This window comes from Rhinolophus hipposideros (assembly GCF_964194185.1).
Source record: "Rhinolophus hipposideros genome assembly, chromosome: 20".
Taxonomy (NCBI): Eukaryota; Metazoa; Chordata; class Mammalia; order Chiroptera; family Rhinolophidae; genus Rhinolophus; species Rhinolophus hipposideros.
Genome location: NC_138066.1, coordinates 41,615,638 through 41,640,700, shown reverse-complemented (window position 1 = coordinate 41,640,700; position 25,063 = coordinate 41,615,638). Strand labels below are relative to the sequence as shown.

The following is a 25,063-nucleotide window of genomic DNA, read 5'->3' as shown; positions in this document are numbered from 1 at the left end:
TGAATAGAAGCTATTTTATGGTTTCCAGCTAGATAATATAAAATACAGAATTTTTACTTTTCTTCTTTTTACCTCTGAAACCAAGAGGAAACTAACAGATATAAAGCTGAATGAAATGTTAAAAAGTCAGAATACAATGGTTACCCCCAAATCTTTCAGAATGTATGAAAGTTGATTGTTTAAAATTAAACATTAAATAAAGTTAGACAATATTCGTGCTACTCCCTTACAAATACAGAGGGTGCCAAAAAAATGTATACACATTTTAAGAAAGGAAAAAACTATTAAAGTTGTTATAATATATACCGATAACAAAAGATGAATACATGTCACGTTTGACTTCTGCAATTACAATAGGTGCTCAGAGTGATTACCATCAGTGTAATTTTAATACAGTCTTTTCCTTTTCTTAAAATGTGTATATGTTTTTTTGGCACCCTCTGTAGATTTCTATTTTTAAACATTAACTGTTCTCATTGATAGTCTTTAAATAGTAATTTACTGTGTTTCTAGTTATTAAAAGTCTGCTCTATGCAGTGTCAGATACTGTTTTAATCAGTACTCTTATTTGCAAGGGGCAGAAAACTGACATGTTCACTTAAGCAAAAGGGAAATGGTTTTGGTTTATGTGACTGGAAAATTCAAAGGACAGGTTCCACCAGGACTCAAGAGTTATCAGTACTCACCTCTCACTTCTGCTTCTGTCATCCTCGTTCCCTTTTTCATGAGAAAGGTAACTGTGGGTTAGTCATCAATAAATAGCTTCTGGCCACCTTCATGGAAAGAAAGTGCTTCAGAGTACTTCTCTCAGTCAGTGCCTAATAGAAAGTCCCAGGCAGACTCGCTGGTCCGCCCTGGGTCATGCCTCTACTCAAGTGATCAGGAGATGGAATACTCACATGGTAAGAGGAAAGGGAAATTGTCTAAAGGGCATGATGCTGGGCGAAGGCTTTCGATAAGAGAAATACGCCAAATTTTCTTTGGCATAAGAGTTGGGTGTTTAGCTGGGGAAATGCAGTGGATATTATGAAAACATAACTTATAAGGTAACATATGCTTCAAAGAAGGCTGCAAGAATTCAGAAGTATCGTGGCGGGGGGTCAGGGAGGTGGGCGTGGTTATAATAATCTTTTGAAGGAAAAGGTATAGTTAAATCTCAAGGTGGTGGTTGTGGTATATTTCATAACAGTTGATTTCTTCATAAGTTTACTTTCTGTCTCTCTCTCTCTCTCTCTCTCTCTCTCTCTCTCTCTCTCTCTCTCTCTCTTTTCTGTTCTCACAGACATACTCTGAATCCAGATACTTATCTTCTGGGTAATTGTAGAAGATGCCCTGCCTCTGATCTGTTCCCCTGGTCCTAGTCATTCTAGAACATTCTACTCATGTCCTTGCCCTGCTGAGAAAATCTGTGCCAACCCTTATTACTTCCAGAATAAAGTACTGTACAAACTCCTAAACCTTACATTTGAGGACCTCTGTATTCTCTTTCACTCTCTGTCTCTCTCTCCTTTTTTTTTTTTTTTTTTTTTTTTAAGATGGGAGCAGCTCACAGTGGCCCATGCGGTGATTGAACTGGCAACCTTGGTGTTATTAGCGCCATTCTCTAACCCACTGAGCTAACCGGCCATCCCAGGACCTCTACATTCTGATCCTGGAACTGCTTTTCTCCTGCCTTTCCTTCTGTGATCCTTTATTTGGATTCTCTTTGACAATGTTTTGCATAAACAGCTGAGAGGAACATAGGGACTGTTTCTATAAGCAGTTTTGTCTCATTGGCTGACTTATGTTTCTTCTGCTCTCTTTGACGGTTTTCCTTTAGTCTTCTCTTATACCTCTTTTCTGATTTACTTCATTTATACTTATGCAAAAGAGTCCCGTAATTTCCAGAAAACAGTGAAATGGACTGGATTACCCATCATGAGCCTTTCTAGTATGGTAATTTGGTGATTTGGTGATTTAATTGAATGTGTGAAAACTGCACTTGTGTAGATGGTGTCACTTCTGTGAAGTTTACTGAAATGGAGGAGGCTTCTTTTCACTATGTAGGCTCACTAACAGTGTCTGGCAGAGTGATCCCTTGGACTTTTTTGTACAAAAAGTAATAGGTATATGCTTATTTGCGAAATCTACTTTCCAGTGAACAAGTAGTTGAGGTGCATTGTATAAATGAAAAGATCTTCACCTTTTATATATTCTTTAGCATGCTTTCTTCTCCTGGTACTATGTACCCTTTTAATTTGCCCATGAGAGTAACGAGAGTAAGTTGGAGGGCAGGGAGAAGGTACAGCAGTGAGGGGGAGAGAGGAGACAGTTAAGATGGTACCAGCAACTCAAAATCATGAGTAATAAAACTTCATGCACAAAAATTAATTTAATGTTAATTGATCTCATTAAAATTTCTGATATTTAAAAATACATTTCATATACTGTAAACGTTAGGAAAAACTTGTATACACAAACACACACACACATATATATCTGGACATCACATCTCATAAATTGGGGAACAGGTGTCCAAAGTTGCTTAATTGACTGCTAAAAAATGTAGACTGTTGTCTGCTTCTTAGGTGAGGTCTTCAACCCCCCTTTCTTCTCCCAGTATTAGAACTCTACTTCTCTCTTCCTTCCTCCTCCTCACTTCTTCCATTCTGTTTCACCCCTAATTTTGTGCTTCACGGTGCAACTCCCCATTTGGCTCTTAGGAAGCACTTCTGGCAGAAGAAAAGGGGTGCTACACCAGACGGCTTTTTGTGGGGTTGTTGAGAGGCATTTCTTACTCAGTGTGAGATCTTTTGTGCCTGTTATCTTACATGGAGATGTTTTTTCTCATTTACATTCTTGTCAGATCTTTCACAGATGTGCTGCTTTTTTTTTTTTTTAAATCATGGTTACCCGTAAGCCAGTTAACCTCTCTAGGTAATTGAGAGCTGATTATAATTAAAATTTTTGTTTACTTCTAGTTTGGAATGTAATGGGAAAACTTTGAATTCAGATTTTTCTATAGACTTGAAAGATAAAGCTAAATCATTGCTTCTTGGTATTATTTTAACTTGACAGTTATTAGAAAAATAGAGGTGTGCTTTTTTATTTTTTGAGGCATGTATCCAAATAGGGAAAGCTGGAAAACCCTTCACTTGTAGAAATAATATATTGATTTGTAATTATACCATTTTTTTATTTACAGGTAGGCGAAAACCAAGAGTTCATCGGCCTCGTTCTCCAATATTGGAAGAAAAAGACATCCCACCCCTTGAATTTCCCAAGTCCTCTGAGGATTTAATGGTGCCTAATGAGCATATAATGAATGTTATTGCCATTTATGAGGTACTGCGGAACTTTGGCACTGTTTTAAGGTTATCTCCTTTTCGCTTTGAGGACTTTTGTGCAGCCTTGGTGAGTCAAGAGCAGTGTACACTTATGGCGGAGATGCACGTTGTGCTTTTGAAAGCAGTGTTGCGTGAAGAAGACACTTCCAATACTACCTTTGGACCTGCTGATCTGAAAGATAGCGTTAATTCCACGCTGTATTTCATTGATGGAATGACGTGGCCGGAGGTGCTGCGGGTGTACTGTGAGAGTGATAAGGAATACCATCACGTTCTTCCTTACCAAGAAGCAGATGATTATCCTTATGGACCAGTGGAGAACAAAATCAAAGTTCTGCAGTTCTTAGTCGATCAGTTTCTCACCACAAATATTGCTCGTGAGGAGTTGATGTCTGAAGGGGTGATCCAGTATGATGACCATTGTAGGGTTTGTCACAAACTTGGGGATTTGCTTTGCTGTGAGACGTGTTCAGCAGTATACCATTTGGAATGTGTGAAACCACCTCTCGAGGAGGTGCCAGAGGATGAATGGCAGTGTGAAGTCTGTGTGGCACATAAGGTGCCTGGTGTGACTGACTGTGTTGCTGAAATCCAAAAAAACAAACCATATATTCGACATGAACCTATTGGATATGACAGAAGTCGGAGGAAATACTGGTTCTTAAACCGAAGACTCATAATGTAAGTAAATCTGGTCTTAATTTTTGTATGTATTTAAAATGAAGCCAGTTTGCTTCATGATTGAGGTAGCAGAGTTACGCTGCTGATGCGCGCTAAACCTTTGTGACTTCATGAGTTGTAGAGTTAAATAATTTCTAACTTGAAGGAATATGTACATTAAAACAGTTTTTAAAATTGTAAAGAAAGAAGAGTGTATGAAAAAAGCAAAATAGACAGCATTGCATTCAGTATCTAGACTAGGAAATAGAATGTCAGTAGGCAGAATGCCACCATGGTCCTTCCCGGCTTATACTGCCTGCAGTCTGTCCTGAGGTAATCGCCTCCCTCACTTTGGTGTTAGGATTTTCTTGCTTCTCTTTTTAGTTTTACTAAATCTGTATGTAAAATGGAGCGGAAAGAACAAACCGGCTATCTAAGGAGAGATCAGTTCTCCCAGTATTGGTTGCAGTCTCCCAGGAGAAGATAAGCCCAGCAGACGCATAGTCATAGTCTGGCTTCTGCTTTCCTGTGAGTTTTCAAGAGGCTCTTCCAGGCAGGTCAGTGGGAAGGTTGGGAGGCGTTTTGGGAAAGTACAGGGTTTACCTCCGTCAGAGTGTTGGGCAGTGTTGTGGTGTGGACTTGGTTTTGGACAACCTATGAAAATTGGATCAGAGGCAGTGGGCTACTTTGTGTTTCCAGCTAGCTTCTAATGTTTTCAAAGTCGTCTTCTAGCTGAGAATTAGGTCAAATCGGAAAATCTGTGGTGGGATGAAAGGAATGTTAGAGCAGGACATGGAGGAGAGCGAGAGCAGGAACTTCATCTGTACGTGGTCAAGCCAAGCCAGGTACCATAGCCAGGCTCACCCTTGGTTTATAAAGATGGTACTGAGTAAGCAGACATCTTCAGAATTTTGGGCAGTTGTCTTCTTGCAGCTGCTATTGAGAAATTTGAATCTATTTATTGATTCTTTGTATATGACTGGTTTGGACTTACATACAGAGGGTGCCAAAAAATTGGTACACATTTTAAGAAAGGAAACAGTATTAAAATTGTAATATTCAGTGTATACCGATAACAAATGATGAATACAAGTCACGTTTGACTTCTGCAATTACAAGAGGTGCTCAAAGTGGTTACCATCAGTGTCCAGACACTTCTGATTATGGTGAATAGCTGCTTGAGCGACGTGGACCAACGTGTCCACTTGTATCCGTTTTTTTTTGCCACCCCCGGTATATGGAAGCTTATAGAATCTTCTCTTTGCCCCCAACGTTCTGCAGTTTTAGAGTGATAGTGTGTCGGTCTGTTTTAATCCACTGGATATTTGGTAAGCACTTTCAATCTGGTAGTTGAGTCCTTTGCTTCTGAGAACTTCTCTTGAGGACTTCTTCCTCTCCTTTTCCCTGTTATATTTATCTTGAACTATTATTTTATTGAATGTTGGACTTCCTATTTTGGTCTTCTGATTTTCTTATCTTTTCTCTCCAGTTTTCCTCTTTGTCAGTTTTCCTCTTTGTATGTGTGAGTGTGTTGCTATTTTTCTAGAAGATTTCCTTATCTTGATCTTCCAGCCTCACTATTTAGTTTTTCTTTTCCGCTATCATTTTTAGAAAAATTTTCTGAGAGCTCTTTTGTTCTTAGAATCTTCCTTCTTTTTAAAAATAATAAAATAAAATCTTGTTTTTGTTTCATTGGATATAATTTTTTTCTAAGGACACTACTGATGGCTTTTTGTGTTTTTTCTATCTATGCATAGTCTGTTTCTTTTAAATTGCTTCTTCCTAATGTTTGTTTTGGTCTGTCTCTTTCTCCCTCAGATGTCCATTAATCCTTAATTTTCTGCTTCTGGTTAACATTGTGGGATTATGCAGGAGATTGGAAGCTCTGAGCAAGTGGGTAGTCCTTACGAATTTTGAGTTTAACTGTTGGGTTTTCCTAATCTGTTGGGAATCCCTGGTGTCACTATCTTTAGTCCTTCTTAAACTGGTCAGATGGCCTAGAGAGGTCTTTTCTGGTGTCCTACTAGGAGCATAAGAGTCTGGCTGGCTGAATGGTGGAAGAGGGCTGCACTTAACATTCACACAGCATGTACTGTATGTATAGCCACTCAGTGCCTTGCTTTTACAGAAAACCAACAAATAGTACCTTTGTTCACACCTGAGTCTTGTATACCCTGGCCAAGAGAACCTCAGTTTTATCTCTACTCAAGATTAAACCTTTAATGGCTTGAAGAGGATAGGTGGTCTTGGGATATGGTCCTTACACAGCTTTTACAAACAGTTCTCTGCTGTATGTGTTGCTCTCATTTTCAGTGCCTTTTGAGGAGTGTGATTGTCAGTTCTCAGCTTCACCCTTTTGGTTTGGGATTGGGCTTTCTTGGCTCTGTGTAGGCAGTTAGTTACCACTTATCCATCTGCTTTTCTGCTTCCAAAAATTTTTTGTTGTCTGTCCAATTTTCTCTTTGTGAGTTTATATCTTTAGAATTACGAGATGTGATTAAAAAACTACAGTGAATGTTGCTGCTGAGTGCTATGCAATGGAAAGGCAGGGATCTTCAGTATGGGAAGTGGCACGTTGAACCTTAGTTACAGTGTGTGACAAGTTTCAACTTGTTCGGTGGGTGTGAGCTACGGTTCAGAGAAGGTGTGTTTTAAAGTGTGCTATAAATCATGGATCACGAATAATGCATTAACATGAAATGGGCAAATGGTGTCATCCTCAATCAGGACAATGCTCCGTGTCAAATATCACTTCTGGTGTAGGGCAATTTCTGTCAAATAAAAACATTACGGTGTGTCCTCATCCACCTCATTCACCATTTCTGGCTCTATGCAACTCCTAGCTCTTCCCCAAAGGCAAAATGACCATGAAAGGTAAATTGATTCAGGACATCAAGGCAGCCACGACAGTGTAACTAAAGATATTCACGAAAGAGGACTTCCAGAATTGCTTCAGAAAGTGGCAAGAACTATGAGATAAGTATGTTTGAAGCAAGGGGGAATATTTTGACGGGGATTCATGGCAAGGTATCTTTTACTGTAATAAATTTTTTTTTTAAATTTAAACATTCACATTATTTTTTGATCACACCGCGTATTTCTTTAGCAATTTTAAGAGGGTTTCAAGAGGGAGCAGAATTAGATGTGTGGATTCAGACTATCATCTAAATCCAGAAACTGGTATGAGAAACAGCATATAAAGTTTTATATACAGTTGATTGGGATCAGTTATGAGTATTTAAAAAATTTTTGTGTTAATTTCTTTCCTTGCCCCTCACCTCACAAATATCTGGTCATACTGTGCTTTTTTTTTTTTTCCTTTTGACATCTTGCTATGGAGGCGGTAGCATGGAAACTTGTTGGCAGAGTCGTTACAAATGGTGAGGTGTAACTATAACCACATTTTGGTTTGAAGTTTAATGTTGTATTTCATTTTAAGTGAAAAGTCGTTGACACTGCCTGTCAGGGAACCTTTTGCTTGTAATTGCTATAGACAGTCAGCAGTTACCACACCACGTGCACTGAGTCTCAGATCTCCTCCCAAATGGGCTCAGAGTAATCAGGATTGCTGTGAACAAATTAGGAAGTAAATGAAATTTATTCCATGCTGTTATGCTCCCATTCCTATGCTTCCCTTCCCTCTCCTGCCTTTCCTTTGGGGTGTTCATTCTCACTGCATCTCACTTCCTGTGCTACCCTTTCTGGCTGGAGAGAGGTAAAGGTGATTTATCCACATATAGATAGGCCTTGGCATCTGTAAGATTCATTACACAATAATCAATGGTGAAGGCCTTGGTTTTAGAGTTTTAGACCAAGGTGGAACTAGTTGGTGATGGGTTAGTATAACTAGCCAACAGCAACATTTATTGGGCACTTAATATGTGTCTCACAAGTGTTAAAAACTATTTTTTTAAATTAAATTTATTGGGGTGATATTGCTTAATAAAATTATATAGGTTTCAAATGTACAATTATATAATACATCATCTGTATATTGCTTTGTGTACTCACCACCTGAAGTCAGATCTCCTTCCATCACCATATAGTTGACTCCCTTTTCTACCTCCTCCTTCCCCCCCTTTTTCCTCTGGTAACTACTAAATTGTCTGTGTTTATGAATTTTCGTTTATCTTGTTCGTCTGTTGCTTTCAGTTTTATATCCCACAAGTGAGTGAAGTCATATAGTTCTCGACTTTTTCTGTCTGGCTTCTTTCATTTAGCATGATAATACCAAGGTCTATCCATGTTGTCGCAAGTGGCACTGTTTCATCTTTTCTTATGGCAAAATAGTATTCCATTGTGTATATGTACCACATCTTCTTGATCCAATCATCTGTTGAAGGACACTTTGGTTGTTTCCATGTCTTGGCCACCGTAAATAAAGTTGCAGTGAATATAGGGGTGTATATGTCTTTACGGATAAATATGTTCAGATTTTTTGGGTAGATACCCAGAGGAGGGATTGCTGGGTCATGTGGCAATTCTATTCGTAATTTTTTGAGGAACATCCATACTGCCTTCCATAGCGGCTGCACCAGTCTGCATTCCCACCAGCAGTGTATGAGGGTTCCTTTTCCCCACAACCTCTCCAACACTTGTTACTACTTGTCTTGTTAACAACCATTCTAACAGGTGTGAGGTGGTATTTCACTGGTTTTGATTTGCATTTCCCTATTAGCTAGTGAAGCTGGTTTTGATTTGCATTTTTTCATATATCTGTTGGCCGTTTATATATCTTCTTGGGAGAATTGTAAGTTCAGGTTCTGCCTATTTTTTAATTGGGTTGTTGGTTTTTTTTGTTGTTGAGTTGTATGAGTTCTTCATATATTTTGGATATTAGCTCCTTATCGGAGGTGTTGTTTGCAAATATCTTCTCCCATTTGGTTGGTTTGTTTTGTTGATGGTTTCCCCTTCCTTCTTCCCTTCCTCCCTCCCCTCCTTCCTTCCTTCCTTCCTTCCTTCCTTCCTTCCTTCCTTCCTTCCTTCCTTCCTTCCTTCCTTCCTTCCTTCCTTCCTTCCTTCCTTCCTTCCTTCCTTCCTTCCTTCCTTCCTTCCTTCCTTCCTTCCTTCCTTCCTTCCTTCCTTCATTTTTGCAGCTCACAGTGGCCCAGCTCACAGTGGCCCATGTGTGGATCGAACTGGCAACCTTGGTGTTATTAGCACCACGCTCTAACCAACTGAGCCAACTGGCTGCCCTGTTGATGGTTTCTTTTGCTGTGCAGAAGCTTTTTAGTTTGATACAGTCCCATTCATTTATTTTTGCTTTTACTTCCCTTGCCTTTGAGGTCAAATTCATAAGACTAAGGTCCATAAGTTTAGTACCTATGTTTTATATATGTTCTTTCATTAATCCTCGCAAGAACCCAGTAATATAGGTACTATTTTTGTCTGCATTTTGTAGGTGAAGAGACTAAAGCTCAGAGGTTAAATAACTTGTCTTGGGACTTGCCCAAGACTCTATGGCTGTTAGAAAGTGGGACCTGGAATTTTTTTTCAGAACCTGTTCATAAAAATATTTTCAATAACTAATTTTATACAGTAGTTGGTTTCCAAGCCATTATCTTGAGAAGTCTGCAACATGCAGTGTTTTAACTGTTAATATCAGTGCTTATAACTGGGGAGGCAGGGAGATAGTATAATGGTTTTTGCTATATCTGGACTGGGTGTTTCTGAGATGTTTAAAATTTTGAGACAAAGGCATATTTAGAAACTGTAAAATAAGTCGTGTTTCAAAAAAGTTTTGTTTCCTGATAAGTCAGGATTAGTATATAAAACAACACCCAGACAAAGGTCTTTTGAATGTGGTTAAGTAAGTGCAAACCTTTGAAATTACCTGAGTCAGAGAACTTAGGAAGTTATCTTTGAAGCACCTGTTAATGGATTTGTGCTACTTTATTGATGAAATGAAATAATATACTTTTCTAAATTCAACAGTAAAATTCTTTAAGTTATATGTTTGGCAGTGAAACTATTTAAATGTATTTGCTTTAATATATTTAATCGTAGTGCCTCAAATTGCTTTTCTAAATGCATAATAAAGTACACAAAATTTAATGAATATTTCAGACAAATAAGGATATCATTTTTCATGCTTTGACATTTTGGTTATTTTCTTTGTCAAGTCAAATGTGAAACTTTAAATATCGTTGTTAGTGATAATTAAGTATTCCTTGTCAATAATTTGAGTAAATCTGAAAGATGTTAACATCTTTATAAAGTTACATTAAAACAATTTCAGTTTAAGTGCCCCCTTGTGGTAGATTATATGGTATACTTCTGGTGAAAGTATGGAAGCCATGTAAACTGCTCAGTTCATGGTATGCGGAGATTTGGTATATGCTCTTCCTGGAAGCCCAGAAGCTTCAAAGGATGAATCATGTTCCTGGGGGACATGCCTGAAACAGTCTTGGGTAGGGAACAATTTTTAATTGTATTGCTGTTAGTTTGTAGAAATTAAGTTTTTCCATTATTGGTTTTGTTTAATACTCACTTAAAAATATGTTTTTGTGTGTATGTTAGTGAAGCATATAATAAAAGAAAGGTTATTTATAGTTTATACTCCATCTGAGGAGACAGAATATTGGATAAACAATTTAGAGATTGATTTTAATCCAATATGTAAGAGAGCCAGTCTTTCTTAAATATTGCTTTCATCCTGTCAACCTTTTGCTCTGAAATTGGGACTTTTAGTAAAACAGGAATTGCCAGATTAGATTAGCACCTTTTCCTCTCACTCTCCATTCTGAAGAAAAGTACCTTGGATATGTCATTTTAAAACTGTATTGTTTTCATTTTCCAAGTGAACTAAATCACACTTTTTAACCCACACAGCTTTCTACGTGCCTCTCCCCATCCTAACTGGAAGCTACCTATTTATTTGCTGGCTTAGTTGCCAACACTCATATGTCTGTAACCCTTCCGCCCATGTCCAGTTCTGTATGTCCAGCAGCCTCCTGGACATGTCCACACAGCAGGCACCTCAAACACAATATGCCTAAGTTGGGACTCATCACTTCCCCACTTCCCCCATTACCTACCCTTCATCCGCTGATCCCATCTTACAGGTGGTAAATGGGATCACCATCCTATCCGCTGCTCAAGCTGGAAACCTGACAGTAATCTTTTGTCCTATATTGTTTGTTATGCCTTTTAATTACCTCTTAAATACTGAATCACTTCTTCTCCATTCTCACTGTCTCTACCATAATACAAGCTGACATCATTGCGATTAGACTAGGTTAGTGGCCTCCAGAGTGATCTGTATATAACTCCTGTTCCCCAATTCTATTTTCTGTTCCATAGCTGGAAGATTTTTGAAATAGCAGTTCTGATCATGTCTCCTTTCCCCCCAAGTTGAAAAACTTCTCAATTATTCCCATTTGCTCTTTTTTTTTTTTTTTTTGGTTGTTGAGAGCCCACTGGCCCATGTGGGAATCGAACCGGCAGCCTTCGGAGTTAGGAGCATGGAGCTCTAACTGCCTGCGCCACCGGGCCGGCCCCCCCATTTGCTCTTAACAGAAAGTTCACAGGTCCCTGACTTTATACGTTTAATTCTCTTGCTTCCCACCACCCAAAAACAAAATAAATAAAAAGCAAACTGAAACACCCAAAAAACCTTTTGGCTAACATAGCCTTCAAGTCTTGGCCTATTTATTGCCATTTTCTAGGGCTTTCTTTCTATGAACCTGTCTCCCTCTTACACCCTGAAAGACTTCTACTTTTTCCCCCACACCAATCCTACTTGTAATTATTTGTCTTAAGGAAGAGATCACATACTTCATAAGATGAGGAAAATAATATCAACTCTGTATGTTGCACCCACGAGGTGCTGGTAGTGTTCTGAGTACTTTACATATTTTAACTCAACCCCTCCCAACAACATTTTATAGAAGTACTGTCACCCATTTTTCAGATGGAAAAGTTGTGGCATGGAGAGGTTAAGTCATTTATCCCATATCACACAACTAGTAAGTGATGGAATGCGGCTTCAGTCTCAGACATTCTGGATCCAGAATGTGTGCTCCTGACCTCCTTGGGCTGCCTGACCTAGCTGTTGTCTTTCCTTGCTGAATCCCTAGCTGCCTTAGTTTCCTGTGGCTGCTACAACAAAATACCACAAAGTGGGTGGCAGAAATTTATTCTCGCACAGTTCTTGAGGCTAGAAGCCTAATATCAAGGTGTCAGCGGGACTGTGCTCCCTCCAGAGGCTCTAGGAACACATCCTTTCTTGCATTGTCCAGCTTCTGGTGCCCCAAGTGTGCCTCGGCTTGTTGGCAGCATAACCTCTACCTACCTCCCTACCCACCTCTACCTACCTCTCTCTCCCCAAGGCAGTCTAATCCTTTTCCATAAAGTACCTTACATTCTTCTAGCCTTTCCCCATTACTCAATTCCAAAGCCACTTCCACATTTTCAGGTGTTTTGTTAGGACAACACTCTATTTCCTGGCACCAACATCTGTATTAGTTTCCTAGGGCGGCCATTACAAATTACCATAAACTGAGTCATTTAAAACAACCAGTCCGAAATCAGTGTCAAAGGATTGGTTCTTTCAGGAGGCTCAGGGGACCGTTCCATGCTTCTCCTAGCTTCTCGTGGATGCTGGCACTCCTCGGTGTTTCTTGGCTTGTACACAGACGCGTCCCTGGAGTCTGCCTCCATCTTTACATCGCGTTCTCGACGTGTCTCTCTGTGTCCTCTCTTATAAGGACAGTAGGCATTGAGTTTACGGCTTACATTAAATCCAGAATGATTTCATCTCACGATCCTTAGCTCATTACCTCTGCAAAGACCCTCTTTCCAAATAAGGTCACAGGCTAAGGTTTCAGGTGGACATGACTTTGGGGGACCTACTATTCAACCCAGTACACTGGTGTTCCTTATTCTTAGGTTCTGTGGGTTTGTTTAGTAACAAAACTCAAAACTTACTATTAGTCATCAACCTCTTACTTATATATCATGCGAAAGTAAAAGCCAAACTTTAAAATGTAGACATACGTATGTTTGCTCAAAAGTTTATTTTTGGATAAATGTTTTCATGCCAACCTGTCCTTTCCTGCCATCCTATGGGCTTCTTGAGCTGATCAGTATCTGTAGGGAAGCCATGCCAGTTTGGGTGTGCACATGGGACATTGTAAGCACAGAGCTTCTGTGGAACCCACATTCTAACCCCAAAACCAAATATACATACAAATCCATGTATATTTATATGAGAAAGCTGATGTCATCACTTGTACAATTAGAACAAATAATTTTCATTAAGTAAACTGTAAATGTGCCCAAGTGCATAAGTATTCAGACAACTTTTCTTTGAAAGTATTAGCAGTTATTGCTCATTTTTTTCTACTTTATGCTTTTAAAAAATTCATCCTTTTACATGTAGCTTCAAGAAGAAAAACAAATATCAGTGTTAAGTATTATCTTTGAAGAGGAGAATAAAAAATAGTTTTTGCTTGTCACATTTTTAGAGGGACATGGACAAACTGTACATTTAGGGGAAGAATAGGAGGGTAATGAAGAATCTGGAAAACATGTTGTATGAGGAATGATTGAAGTATTTGAGCATATTTGACCTGAAAAGAAAACAGAGTACAATTACAGAAGTTGTGAAGGATTTGAAGGACTGTGTGTGGAGGTGTTAGGTTTATTTCACATAACTCCACCAGCCGGGACCAGGACTAGTTTGGTGGGTGTGTTAGGTTTGCACCATCTCATGAAAAAGAAAAACTTCCCCAAAGAGCAGTTCCAGTCTAGAACAGATTGCCACGTGAAGGAGTGAGTTCTCTGGCACGATGTAAATTAAGATTAAAATTAAAAGTAACTGTTCTTGGGGTGGCCGGTTAGCTCAGTTGGTTAGTGCGTGGTGCCAATAACACCAAGGTCACTGTCCCATCCCCGCATGGGCCACTGTGAGCTGCGCCTTCCTTAAAAAAAATAAATAAGTAACTGTTCTCTATTAAGATGGTAATTGTGCAGATGCCAGCATGGACTAAGTCAGTCAACTGTTAGGGACCCTTTCCATAGTTTGTGAGTTGCTTGGAAAAAAATGGACAGAATGTGCATTAAATTACATTTGTTCCCGTAGCATCTCATTTTCATGTTGATATCATATGCTTGTAAACTATGTTTTCTACCCCCCCAAAAAATTTTTATGTAGAATGTTTCTCTTGTTCCATTGAAATTTGTAGATATTTCTGAATAAAGAGGAAAAAGCAAACAGTTAAAGAATTCAACATCTTTATAAAAGGGGAAATCTTATAAAGATTGATACTTTAGAACATAAAGAATCAGGCAGTGCTGTAACTCATAGCTCAGTCAGGGCTCACTAAGTATTTGCTGATTTGATATTGTCACTTAATTAGATTTTTGATTTGGTATTGCCTTTTGAAAGCTTTTTATTAATTTTTGGATTAGAAGACTCTGACTTCTTTAACACTGTCAATTGGAATAAGACTATTGTCATCACTCAGAAAAGTCAGTAGAAATACCCATTATATAGAGTGAAATCTAGAGCTGATTTAAACAACGATTCTTAGAAATTGTAAAAAGCTTTTAACAGAAATTTACTAACCTCATATGCCAGCAGATGCTGATCTAAAAGAGAAAAGCTAGATAAAGGAACCCTTTATTAATCTTCCTTTCTTTAAAATTTTTGACAATTTTGTTACCATTTTATTTATCCATATTTAATATATCCCTTCTCTCTTCGGGATTGCTTAATGACTCATTCCTGGAATTCTGCTAAATTTTTATTTATTTACTACCTTAATATAATAGTAACAGTATTTTTATTGATCACCAGTGATGTGCCCAGGCGCTAGAATATATGTCTTCTTATAATCGCTTTCACTGTTCCAGTAGCCCTGAAGACAGGTACATAAAGTGGCCCAGAGGCTCAGAGAGGTTGTGCGTGTGCTCTAATATCTCATGAGTGACCGAGCTCATTTAAAGCCACATCTTTCTTGAAGTCCAGTTCTTTTAACTCCATGAGTTTGCCTTTGAGTAGGTGGGAAAGTTAGACACTTTCTCCTCAAGTACCTCGCACGCACTCCTGAATTCCTTTTGAATGAGAGAAGAAATACCATCACGTGTTTCTCTAAGTCTGGCCCTAGACATTAATTTGTCTTGTGTTTTTATAATAGTGACTGTCAATCCCTGTTGAAGTCTGTACCTCTGTTACAGGGTGAATGGGACCACTGGAGAGACTTAAGCTGAAAAGGAAGCTTCTCTCTAGTGTGAGCTTTGATTGTCCATAAGAAAATAAGAAAGATGAGACAATCTCTCTCCATTGAGATAACTCCTTCAAGGACCAGAACTAGAGCCTTTACACCATTTTTATGGAAATGTTTCTCATGTTTATTGTAATGTGGTTGGGCCATGTACTGAATATAGTTGAATATTTCTGATTAAAATTCTGCTCGTAGGGGTGGCCGTCTAGCTCAGTTGGTTGGAGCGTGGTGCTAATAACACCAAGGTTGCCGTTTCATCCCTGCATGGGGCACTGTGAGCTGTGCCCTCCTTTAAAAAAAAAAATCATCATTATAAATTCTGCTCATCACATTGTTCCAATGGTGATCTGAAAGTTGATTGAAGTGTAACTAAGATTGTCTGCCACCAAGTACTCAAATGCTCAGAACCTTGAGGTCCTGTTTCTGTCATGTTTTTAGATATCCTTCTTTGCTGCTGTACTAGTTCCTCTCCCCACTACTACTCATAATTATTTTATCCCAAGCTGATGTGGGATAGGAAATCAAAATAATTAGAGGTTGTTCAAATGAAATAAGAGTAAGTTGGGTTTGAAGGAGACTTGAGGGGATCTCTTGTCTCATATATTGAGCAAATATATTGAGCTTTAGTGCACAAACTTTGTGTTACATATTTTAACTTTCATCCAACAGGTAAAATTGCCAGATAAGTTGCCATTGTGTCTAACATAGAAAGTGTTACTGTACTTCTTTTAAACAGAGAAGAAGATACAGAAAATGAAAATGAAAAGAAAATTTGGTACTACAGCACAAAGGTCCAGCTTGCAGAATTAATTGACTGTCTCGACAAAGATTACTGGGAAGCAGAACTCTGCAAAGTTCTGGAAGAAATGCGGGAAGAAATCCACAGGCACATGGACATAACCGAAGATCTGACCAATAAGGCTCGGGGCAGTAACAAATCCTTTCTGGCGGCAGCTAATGGTGAGAGGGAAATGTTTTTATTTTACTTCTTGTTCAATTTGAGATAAACTCTTGGTATGAAATCACTACAAAATTTGAAAATTATTATCACGTGTGTATATTTTACTTGAATTCTCTGTATTTTGTTTTGCTGCAAGAAGCTTGTTCATCCTAATATGAATTAGAGATGCCATGCATTTTAGTGTATTGTATCTTGGCCTGGTCATTACTAATAGTCCCCAAATGGTTCTTTTTTTAATCCAAGTATCTTTTTAAGCCTTTTGGGGAATCCTATTTTTAATTATGAGAAATGGTATTGTTTTAAAGTTTACTCTTTGCTTCATTATTTTAAATAAAACTTTTAGTTTTAAAATAGTGTGAGTTACAGAAAAGTTGCTAAGACAGTACAGAGAGTTCCACATACCCTGCCCCAGGTTTCCCGTTATTAACATCTTACTTTACTGCAGTACATTTGTCATAACTGATGAACCAATGTTGATATGTCATAATAAATTTAAGTCTATACTTTATTCAGATTTCCGTAGTTTTTATCAAATGGTGCTTTTTCTGTCTCGTGACCCCGTCCAGGACATCACATTGTAGTTGTCATGTCTCTTTAGGTTCCTCTAGATTGGCAGTTTCTCACGCTTTCCTTATTTTGGATGACCTTGACAGGTTTGAGGAGTACTGGTCAGGTATTTAGTACAATGCCCTAAATATGGGTTTGTCTCAGGTTCTTCTCGTAGTCAGCCTGGGGTTACGCAGTTTGGGGAGGAAGACCACAGAGGGGACATGCCATTCTCATCATCATATCAAGAGTGTGTGCTGTGAGCATGACTTACACTGACCGTGTTACCTTAGCTCATCTGGTTGAGGTAGAGTGTGTCAGGTTTCTCCATTATATCCCTCCCACCCATTCTTTGTTTTTGGGAAGAAAGTCACTGCACAGCCCACACTTGGGGGGTGGGGTGTTACGCCCACCTCCTTGAGGGAGCAGTTATCTACATAAATTACTTGGGATTTTTCTACACAAGAGGTAAATAAATAAACTCTCCATTTATTTGTTCAGTCATTTATTTATATTAGTATAGACTCAGTGAAAAATAAATCTGTGATCTTCATAATCAGTTTCACCTTCCTTTTTCCAGAGACAACTGTTATTGCCATTTTAAAAAATCCTGCCAGATATGCTCTGTGCATGTTTAATAAGTATCATCTGTATTTTCTTCTTGTATTTCACCTCCCTTCCTTCTGCCTCTCATCCCCCACTTCAGTTCAAGCCATTGTTTCTCAGTCTAGTTGTGTAGGACACAGCACCCTGGCCCGTGCTGGTGTTATAAGCCTTGCGCTACCCCCAACCCCTCCCCATTGAGGCAGTGTCGGTCGCAGGTGGGCCGCTCCCAGCAGCTCCCAGCAGTTTTCGCTGGCTGCTGGCCGCTGATGATGGCTGCCGGCCACTCATGGCCACCCGCCACTCACAGCCGCACATGGTAACCTGCGGCAGGACACAGCAGCCCACGGCTGCTCACGCTGGCCGCCAGCCACTCACGCTGGCCGCCGGCCACTCACGCTGGCCACCAGCCACTCCTGGCAGCACATGGCAGCCCACCGCAGCACTCAGCAGCCCGCTGCAGCACAGGGTAGCCCACCGGCAGCTCACGCCAACCTCCGGCTGCCCACAGCAGCCCAGCTCCAGGGAGAGCTGTTGTTCACTCTCTTAGCTGTAGAGGGCGCAGCTCACTGGCCCATGTGGGAATCGAACCGGCGACCTGGGCGTTAGGAGCAATGCATTCCAACCTGGGCCACCGGGCTGGCCCTGCATTTTGTAATAGTGCCTTTAAATCTTAACTTTAATGGAATGATTAGGTATGACTTTGAAAGTTTAACTGCCTGTTTCTGCTCTTCTACTACGTATATTATCTGCTAAGCAGATATGCCTTAATTTTCCCCATTGTCCTCTTACTGAAAGATGTCTCCATTTTCTGTTTTCTTAAAGTAGAATGTTTATATTTAATAAATATATTTAGTTCATCTATATACAAGCTTATTCTCACACACTGCACCAATTCTTTTGAATTCGTTCATATTTATGGAGAGGGAGTTTTATTTCAGAAAGTTTACTTCCCCTCTTAATTTTCTTTCATGAATTATGGCGTTGAAATTGACAAACCCCTTTTTACTCTCTTACGTTCTCAGCTTTTAGTACAATAATAAAGAACTATGTCCAGTCCCCTAAACAAAGCAATGTGAAGTGTATTTTTATCCAGTGTGTTGAATTAGAAATATTTCCTAGACTGTTTTGTCTGTTTCCAAATTGTATACATAGTATCATCTTAATAAAGAACAAACCCAAAATAGAATGGATAATCAATGTTTACTGGTCCGATTTAGGGTAATGTAAAAAAATGAAAAAATGTCCAAAAAAGAGGAATTCATTAATTCCATAATGGATTATTATGTGATAGAACACTGTACATTGGAGAATTATATAAGATACTGTGCAAAAACAGTACCTGGGTCATTGAGGTACTTAACCATGTTTCCCCGAAACTGGTCCCTCGAAGACCTAGCCAGACAATCATCTCTAATGTGTCTTTTGGAACAAAAATTAATGTAAGACCCAGTCTTATTTTACTATAAGACCGGGTATAATATAATATAATATAATATAATGTAATATAATATAATGTAATACTGGGTCTTATATTGATTTTTGCTCCAAAAGGCGCATTAGAGCTGATTGTCCAGCTAGGTCATATTTTCGGGGAAACATGGTAAATTCTCTTCTTAATAACCAGTTGGATAAATAGACCAGATTTAGAAAACAACCAGTTAGCATAGTAGGATTATAGTTGGTTTCCTTTTTATATTTTTCAGATTTCCTACAGCGAGTGTGTTATATTTCAGTGTAATTCAGCATGTAATGTACTTCTAAATATTAGTTAAACCTTTGTAGTAATCGAAAACAGCAGACAGAGCTTTGAGTGTTAGGCCACAATACAGTCTTAGAAAGTTAGATGGCCAAAGCTTGTGTGCTGTGAGATTGCCTTGCTTCCTGCAGTTACCCTCTTAATACAGCGTGGAGGTCATTTAAATAAGGTCAACTGCCCCTTGGATTTAATGGTGAGATCTATACAACAAGTGACTGACCAACTTCTTTCCTTCCTTCCTTCCTTCCTCCCTTCCTTCCTTCCTCCCTTCCTCCCTCCCTCCCTCCCTCCCTCCCTCCCTCCCTCCTCCTTTTTTTTCTTTTTTTCTTTTGCTAAGTGCAACCAACCTGGTACCAGAGGAGGAGCGATTCACAAGAATTGAAAATTGATGGGAAACAGAAGGGGAAACTAACATTTTTGAGTACCTACCCTGGGCCAGGTGTTCACCTAGATGTTTTACAAACCTTTAATTCTGTCAACAGTTTTGTAAGGAGTGTATTGGTAATGAATTAGATCTTCATATAGAAGAATTCCCCCATTAAAACACCAGGCTGCCACTGTTAACCTTTATTTGCTCTCTCTGGGAACCAGAGTCTTGGCTATGATAGTCAATTTAGGAGCATCCAGCCCAGGTAAATACCCAAAGTAATATCGACTGGTGTTCTTTACCTTGGGATTTTAGGAGGTGAAAACAGTAGAAATTACTGGGGTTCTGAAATAACCGAGAATAACTTTCAGTGTCATAGTTTCAGAATCACAGTCTGTCTTAATGACTTGATATTTTTAACCTCTCAAACAGCATAAATTCTTTGAAACTTAGAACCCTCTGGTTTTTATATACCTACATGTCCGCTTTAGAAGAATTTAATTCTATTTTTGGTAGGTGAATTTTTTTCCCTAATATTTTATGAAAAATTTCAAATATACAGAAAGGTCAAAAGAATTATACAGTAAACACCCATACACTCGTCATTTAGATTCTACAATTTACATATATTTGTAACTGTAAATGGTTTACTAAATTTGTTTTATCATATACCTTTATGGTAATTGTGTTTTATAATGCTTTATTTTGCTTGTTTGAGGGAAATTTATTTTTAGAATAACTTTTTCTAAGAGATTTAAAAAAAAATCTGGTAGGTTAGTTCTTTCAGTTTAGTTTTGAAATAGTCCTGCAAAGCATACGACAAACATGTGTCTAGAATATACATGTTATAGATTAGATATAATCTAAACTGATTATTTTTTCTTTTATCCTTTAATGTTTTTCTCTCCCTTTGACTCTTTGGTCTGGTTTTCTTATGGTTATGGGTAACATAGTTTTTTAAACCTAAAACAGGCACATCTGAACTTATAAATACATGCATGCTTGATAGAGTAGTAACAAATAGAATATTTGAAATTACAACCTTTATAGAAAATCAGAGACCTGTGGTCATAAATCTGGCAGTGGAGATCAGGGTGGAGCTATGTTTGAAAGTGAGAAATCATCTGGCTCTAAGAAAAGCAGGTAATTATTTTCTAAATAAAAAGTTCTTTTAAAAAGAGTGATTTGAGATACTTCCATTGGTAAGTCTAGTATACTTAGCAAGAGTAAATGCAGCTAGGATAGATCAGAACTGAAAGCAAGAATGTAAGGAAATAATGTCAGAAAGGATCCTTGGACGACTTGGATGATGAGGAGAACTGAAAATATGCCGGTTGGAATTACCTTCTACTTGAAATTGTTGTCCTATAGGTGTCTTAGATGTTTGTTGGCTCTAAATTCTTATAGGAATAAATAGAGAAGGTGAGAGAGAGTGTGAGGAATTAACTCCAGTCAGCTCAGACGTAATCATTTTACCAGAAAGGTATTTTCCAGTGATGACTTTACAAGGGTTTTCTAATCCTGGGAAACATTCTAGACACCTGCAATTTAAGAAATAGTGACAAAAGTGAAGTTAGAGAACACTTAAACAAAGGAAATAAAAAAATCCAAAAAGTACCATGAGTACCTGGCTTTAAAAATGTTTCTTGTTCACAAACATTGTCTCTAGTTGGTAAATACAGAAGGGTATACAGTTTATCAATTCTGAAACTACTATGCATACTAATATTGACCAAATTGGTATATTGTAGATAATGAGAACCAGGTTTCTTTTGTCAGAGAAGTAGTTACAAAGAAGCAACAGGATAATGAACCACAGACACATAGATATAGAAATAATGTAGATGTATATATACGTGGGTTAGTGTACATACATACTTTCCCAGCTCTGTAGGATGAGAGAATGCAGAAGCAGTGATACCCCAGTAGTTACAAGTACATCTAGCACCCAGATCATGGCTTCTAAGTATCATTCTCCAATAAAAAAGAACCAAGACTCCTTAGAGTGGATCCTAGGGCTGGGACAGAGAGAACACAAGGTGAGCCTGGAACATCTTGTAGTGCTGGAAAGTAAGGAAGTGCTGAATGAATGAATGGATAAGATCTGTTTAAAGGACACAGGACTCACCTGAAAAAGCTCCCAATGGCCAAAGCTTGGACAATTTGAGCAACAAAATAAAAAGTGGTCGTACTGGATCATAACCCAAAGAATAACCTTGTGGTCTATCATTGTATCACCACCCAAGTTGAAAGAGGAGTGGAGCCCTTAGAGATTTCGTGATTTGCAGAACGGTTCTGGAACTTCAAAGAAAAATGTTTCCAAATGAGCCTCTGTTTTTTCGTTTTACAGCGGACTGAAGGTTAAGTAGCTTGCCCAGGGTCACACAAGTAATTCAAACCTGATCTGCATAGTTCGTGGGTCTGTAGGTTTGATCAGTGTACCATGATGCCCATACGGTGGGCCCCTGTCAGCTTACAGTTTTTGTCATGTGGCAGAGCATGTGACAGTAATCTATAATCAAGTCTCAATTTCATAAGGTAGACTAAGTTTTTCTTCTTTTTTTTAAAAAAGAGCCTATAATTTGCATGTATTTTTTAGAAATGAAGATATCCAAATTGGTTGAGTTCTCTAAACATCAAAATTGTATTGATAATCTTGATCCTTATTTCATTGTTCTAATGCTTTTAACATATTTAACTTTAATAACTTGAATTGAAACTCTTAAGTGGCATTTGTAGTACTTTTATATTTGGTATGTATGGAAACAAAATTTTTTATTTGTTTTTCTTATAGAAGAAATTTTGGAATCCATAAGAGCCAAAAAGGGAGAGATTGATATTGTTAAGAGCCCAGAAGAAATAGAAAAGGACAACAGTGAGACTGAGAATAACTCCAAAGATGCTGAGAAAAGCAGAGAGGAGTTTGAAGACCAGTCCCTTGAAAAAGAAAATGATGATAAAACACCGGACGATGATTCTGAGCAAGGAAAATCTGAGGGTAAAAATATTACTTGGTTAAAAAGAAATTTCATCAGTGTTATTTATGAAATCTCCAACTTTACTTGCAAATGGAAATGAATCTTTTTTATTATAAGCAACTACTTAAATAATTTTACATTTGTAAAGAGATAAAGATGCCTTTTCCCCTTGTAACATAGTCACTGTAATGAGTTTTATATATTGATGGACTTACTATAATGTTACACCCAGATCTCTATACGTCCTAATAAGGTACCATTTCCCTATAAGGTTTGTTGGTGAAAAATCACTTTTTATACCAGAATATCCACTTTTGTATATGATAAAATATGTTTATTTTATATTAATTACTTATACATTCTTAATATGTTAAATATTCTGAAATACTCTTTGGGTTACCTACTGCAGAAATATTTCGGAATCTAATTGCTTCAAGATGGCCATCAAATAAAAGTGGGATTTTTTTGGTGATCTTTCATTTTTAGTAGTTGATTGAATGTGGCCATATGTCCTAAAGCAATTCTGAAGGATATCTTTAAAGTTTTATTGTGCATTTTACTGTAGAGCCAACAGAAGTTGGGGATAAAGGTAACTCTGTATCAGCAAATCTTGACGACAACACAACAAATGCTTCTTCAGAAGAGACTAGTCCCTGTGAAGGGAGGAGTCCTGTGGGGTGTCTCTCAGAAACCCATGATAGCAGCAACATGGCAGAGAAGAAGGTGGCATCTGAGCTCCCCCAGGACGTGCCAGGTACAGAGGGCAGTGTATCAATGCCTCTGTAATGGGGGGAATCCTTCCCTTTTGTAGTAAAAGCTGAATGTCACCTAAAACTTAAAGTATATGTTCATTCATGCTGCTTGCTTACATAAGTGCCATCCCTGATTGCTAAATTGTCACCTAACATTTGGAGTTTGACAAATGTTCTTGCAGTTAGTGCTTGAAACTCATCATAATCATGCTTTTGAAAGTTCATTTAGCTGTTTTTGTCTATTAGACTTAATTGTATATTTTATCACCAGACCATAGTGGCAGATGTTTTTGGTTCTGAGTACTTACATACTAATGGCTCAGTGTTGAATGATTTGACCATTCCAATTCTGTATGTGCTAACAGATTAATTTTATGTTTGCATGTGCTCATGTAGTTTTTTAAATAACATTTCAAACCATAATATAATAGAGAACCATCATCACAGAACATTTTTTGTAAGCTATATTTGATATAAAAATGTAAGTTAATCAGTAATTCATATTTTAAGCTTTTAAAAGTTAAAATTATGCTCAAAATAAGTTATATCACACCTATAATATGATTATGCCTTGTGCCATTTTTAAAATGAAAAAGAACTTTTATTAATAGGAGCTACATGTGTTTTTCAAAAAACAAATTAGAAAATTTAGATGAGCAAAATACGAAGAAAAAAAACACTGGTAATTCCATTAAAGGTAAAGAATTATGGTTAATACCTTGATGAAAATCATGGAAGACTTTTTCTATGCATTATAAGAAAATCACGTAATCCGCCTCCTCTCCCCCCCGCCCCCAACCCAATCTTTATTTTAGCTATTCTGGTTAGGAATATCTTATTTTAGTTTGAGTTTGCAGTTCCCTGGTGACTAAGGATGTTGAGCACCTTTTCGTGTGTACATGTATGTATGCATATGTATATATGTGCATACAGGTCATGTGGATATCTTTTCTGAAGTGCCTGTGGGTTCCTTTGTTCATTTTCTATTAAGTTGTCTCTTTTTTTGTTTGTGGTTGTTTCATGGGAGAGGGTAAATCCAGTCCCTCTACTCTATCTTGACTGGAAGCAGTTTCTACATTGATTTTTTTTTTAAGTGTTAACCGAATCTCATATTTCTCAAGTAAGTATAATACAACTTGGTCATGATTTGTATTTTGTTCTTAAGTATTGTTGTATACAGTTTATTAATATTTTGTTTAGGATTTTTGCATCTACTTCCATGAGTGATATTGGCTTAGAGTTTTCCTTCTGGGATAACGTCCATGTCAGACCTTTGTGTCAAGTTCTCATTTCTTCTCTTGTCTGCACTAGTTTCTGTGGCTTGCTGTTATTTATTCCTTAAATGTTTGCTGAAGCCATCTGGTCCTGGAGTTTGCATTGGAGAGAAGTTATTAATTATATTTCATTTCTTTGGTAGTGGGCTATTCGTATTTTCTGTTTTCTTGTATCAGTTTTAATAAGTTGCATTTTTCTAGGAATCTACCCATTTCATTTCAATTTTAAATTTTATTGGCATAACATCCTGTCTTTTTAATGTCTATAGGGTCTGTAGTCATGTTTTGTTTTTCCAACTCAGAAATTGGTTATCTGTTCTCTCTTAATCTTCGGACAGGACAGTTAACAATTTTTATCAGTCTTTTCAAAAAGTAACTTTTGGCTTTGTTGATCCTCTCTCTATTGTATGTTTTTTCTATGTATTTGTCATCTTTATTATTTCCTTCCTTTTGTTTTCTTTACATTTTTTGTGGATTTACCACCCCCGCCCCCAATTTTTAAAAACCAGTTTGTTGAGGTATAAGACATACAAAAAGTTGTACATATTTAATATATACAACTTGATGGTTTTGGACATAAATGTACACCATAATGTATGGCATAAACAT

General features: G+C 37.9%; 1 protein-coding gene across 1 annotated transcript in view; it reads left to right on the top strand.

Moving 5' to 3' along the window:
• Nucleotides 1–25,063, top strand: part of BPTF (bromodomain PHD finger transcription factor) — a 128,082-nt gene that overhangs the window by 28,030 nt on the left and 74,989 nt on the right. The window contains exons 2-5 of the mRNA XM_081028037.1: nucleotides 3,185–4,007; nucleotides 15,951–16,174; nucleotides 22,245–22,448; nucleotides 22,994–23,182. Coding sequence (XP_080884163.1) covers nucleotides 3,185–4,007; nucleotides 15,951–16,174; nucleotides 22,245–22,448; nucleotides 22,994–23,182 — 1,440 coding nt within the window. The remainder of the gene's footprint in view (nucleotides 1–3,184; nucleotides 4,008–15,950; nucleotides 16,175–22,244; nucleotides 22,449–22,993; nucleotides 23,183–25,063) is intronic.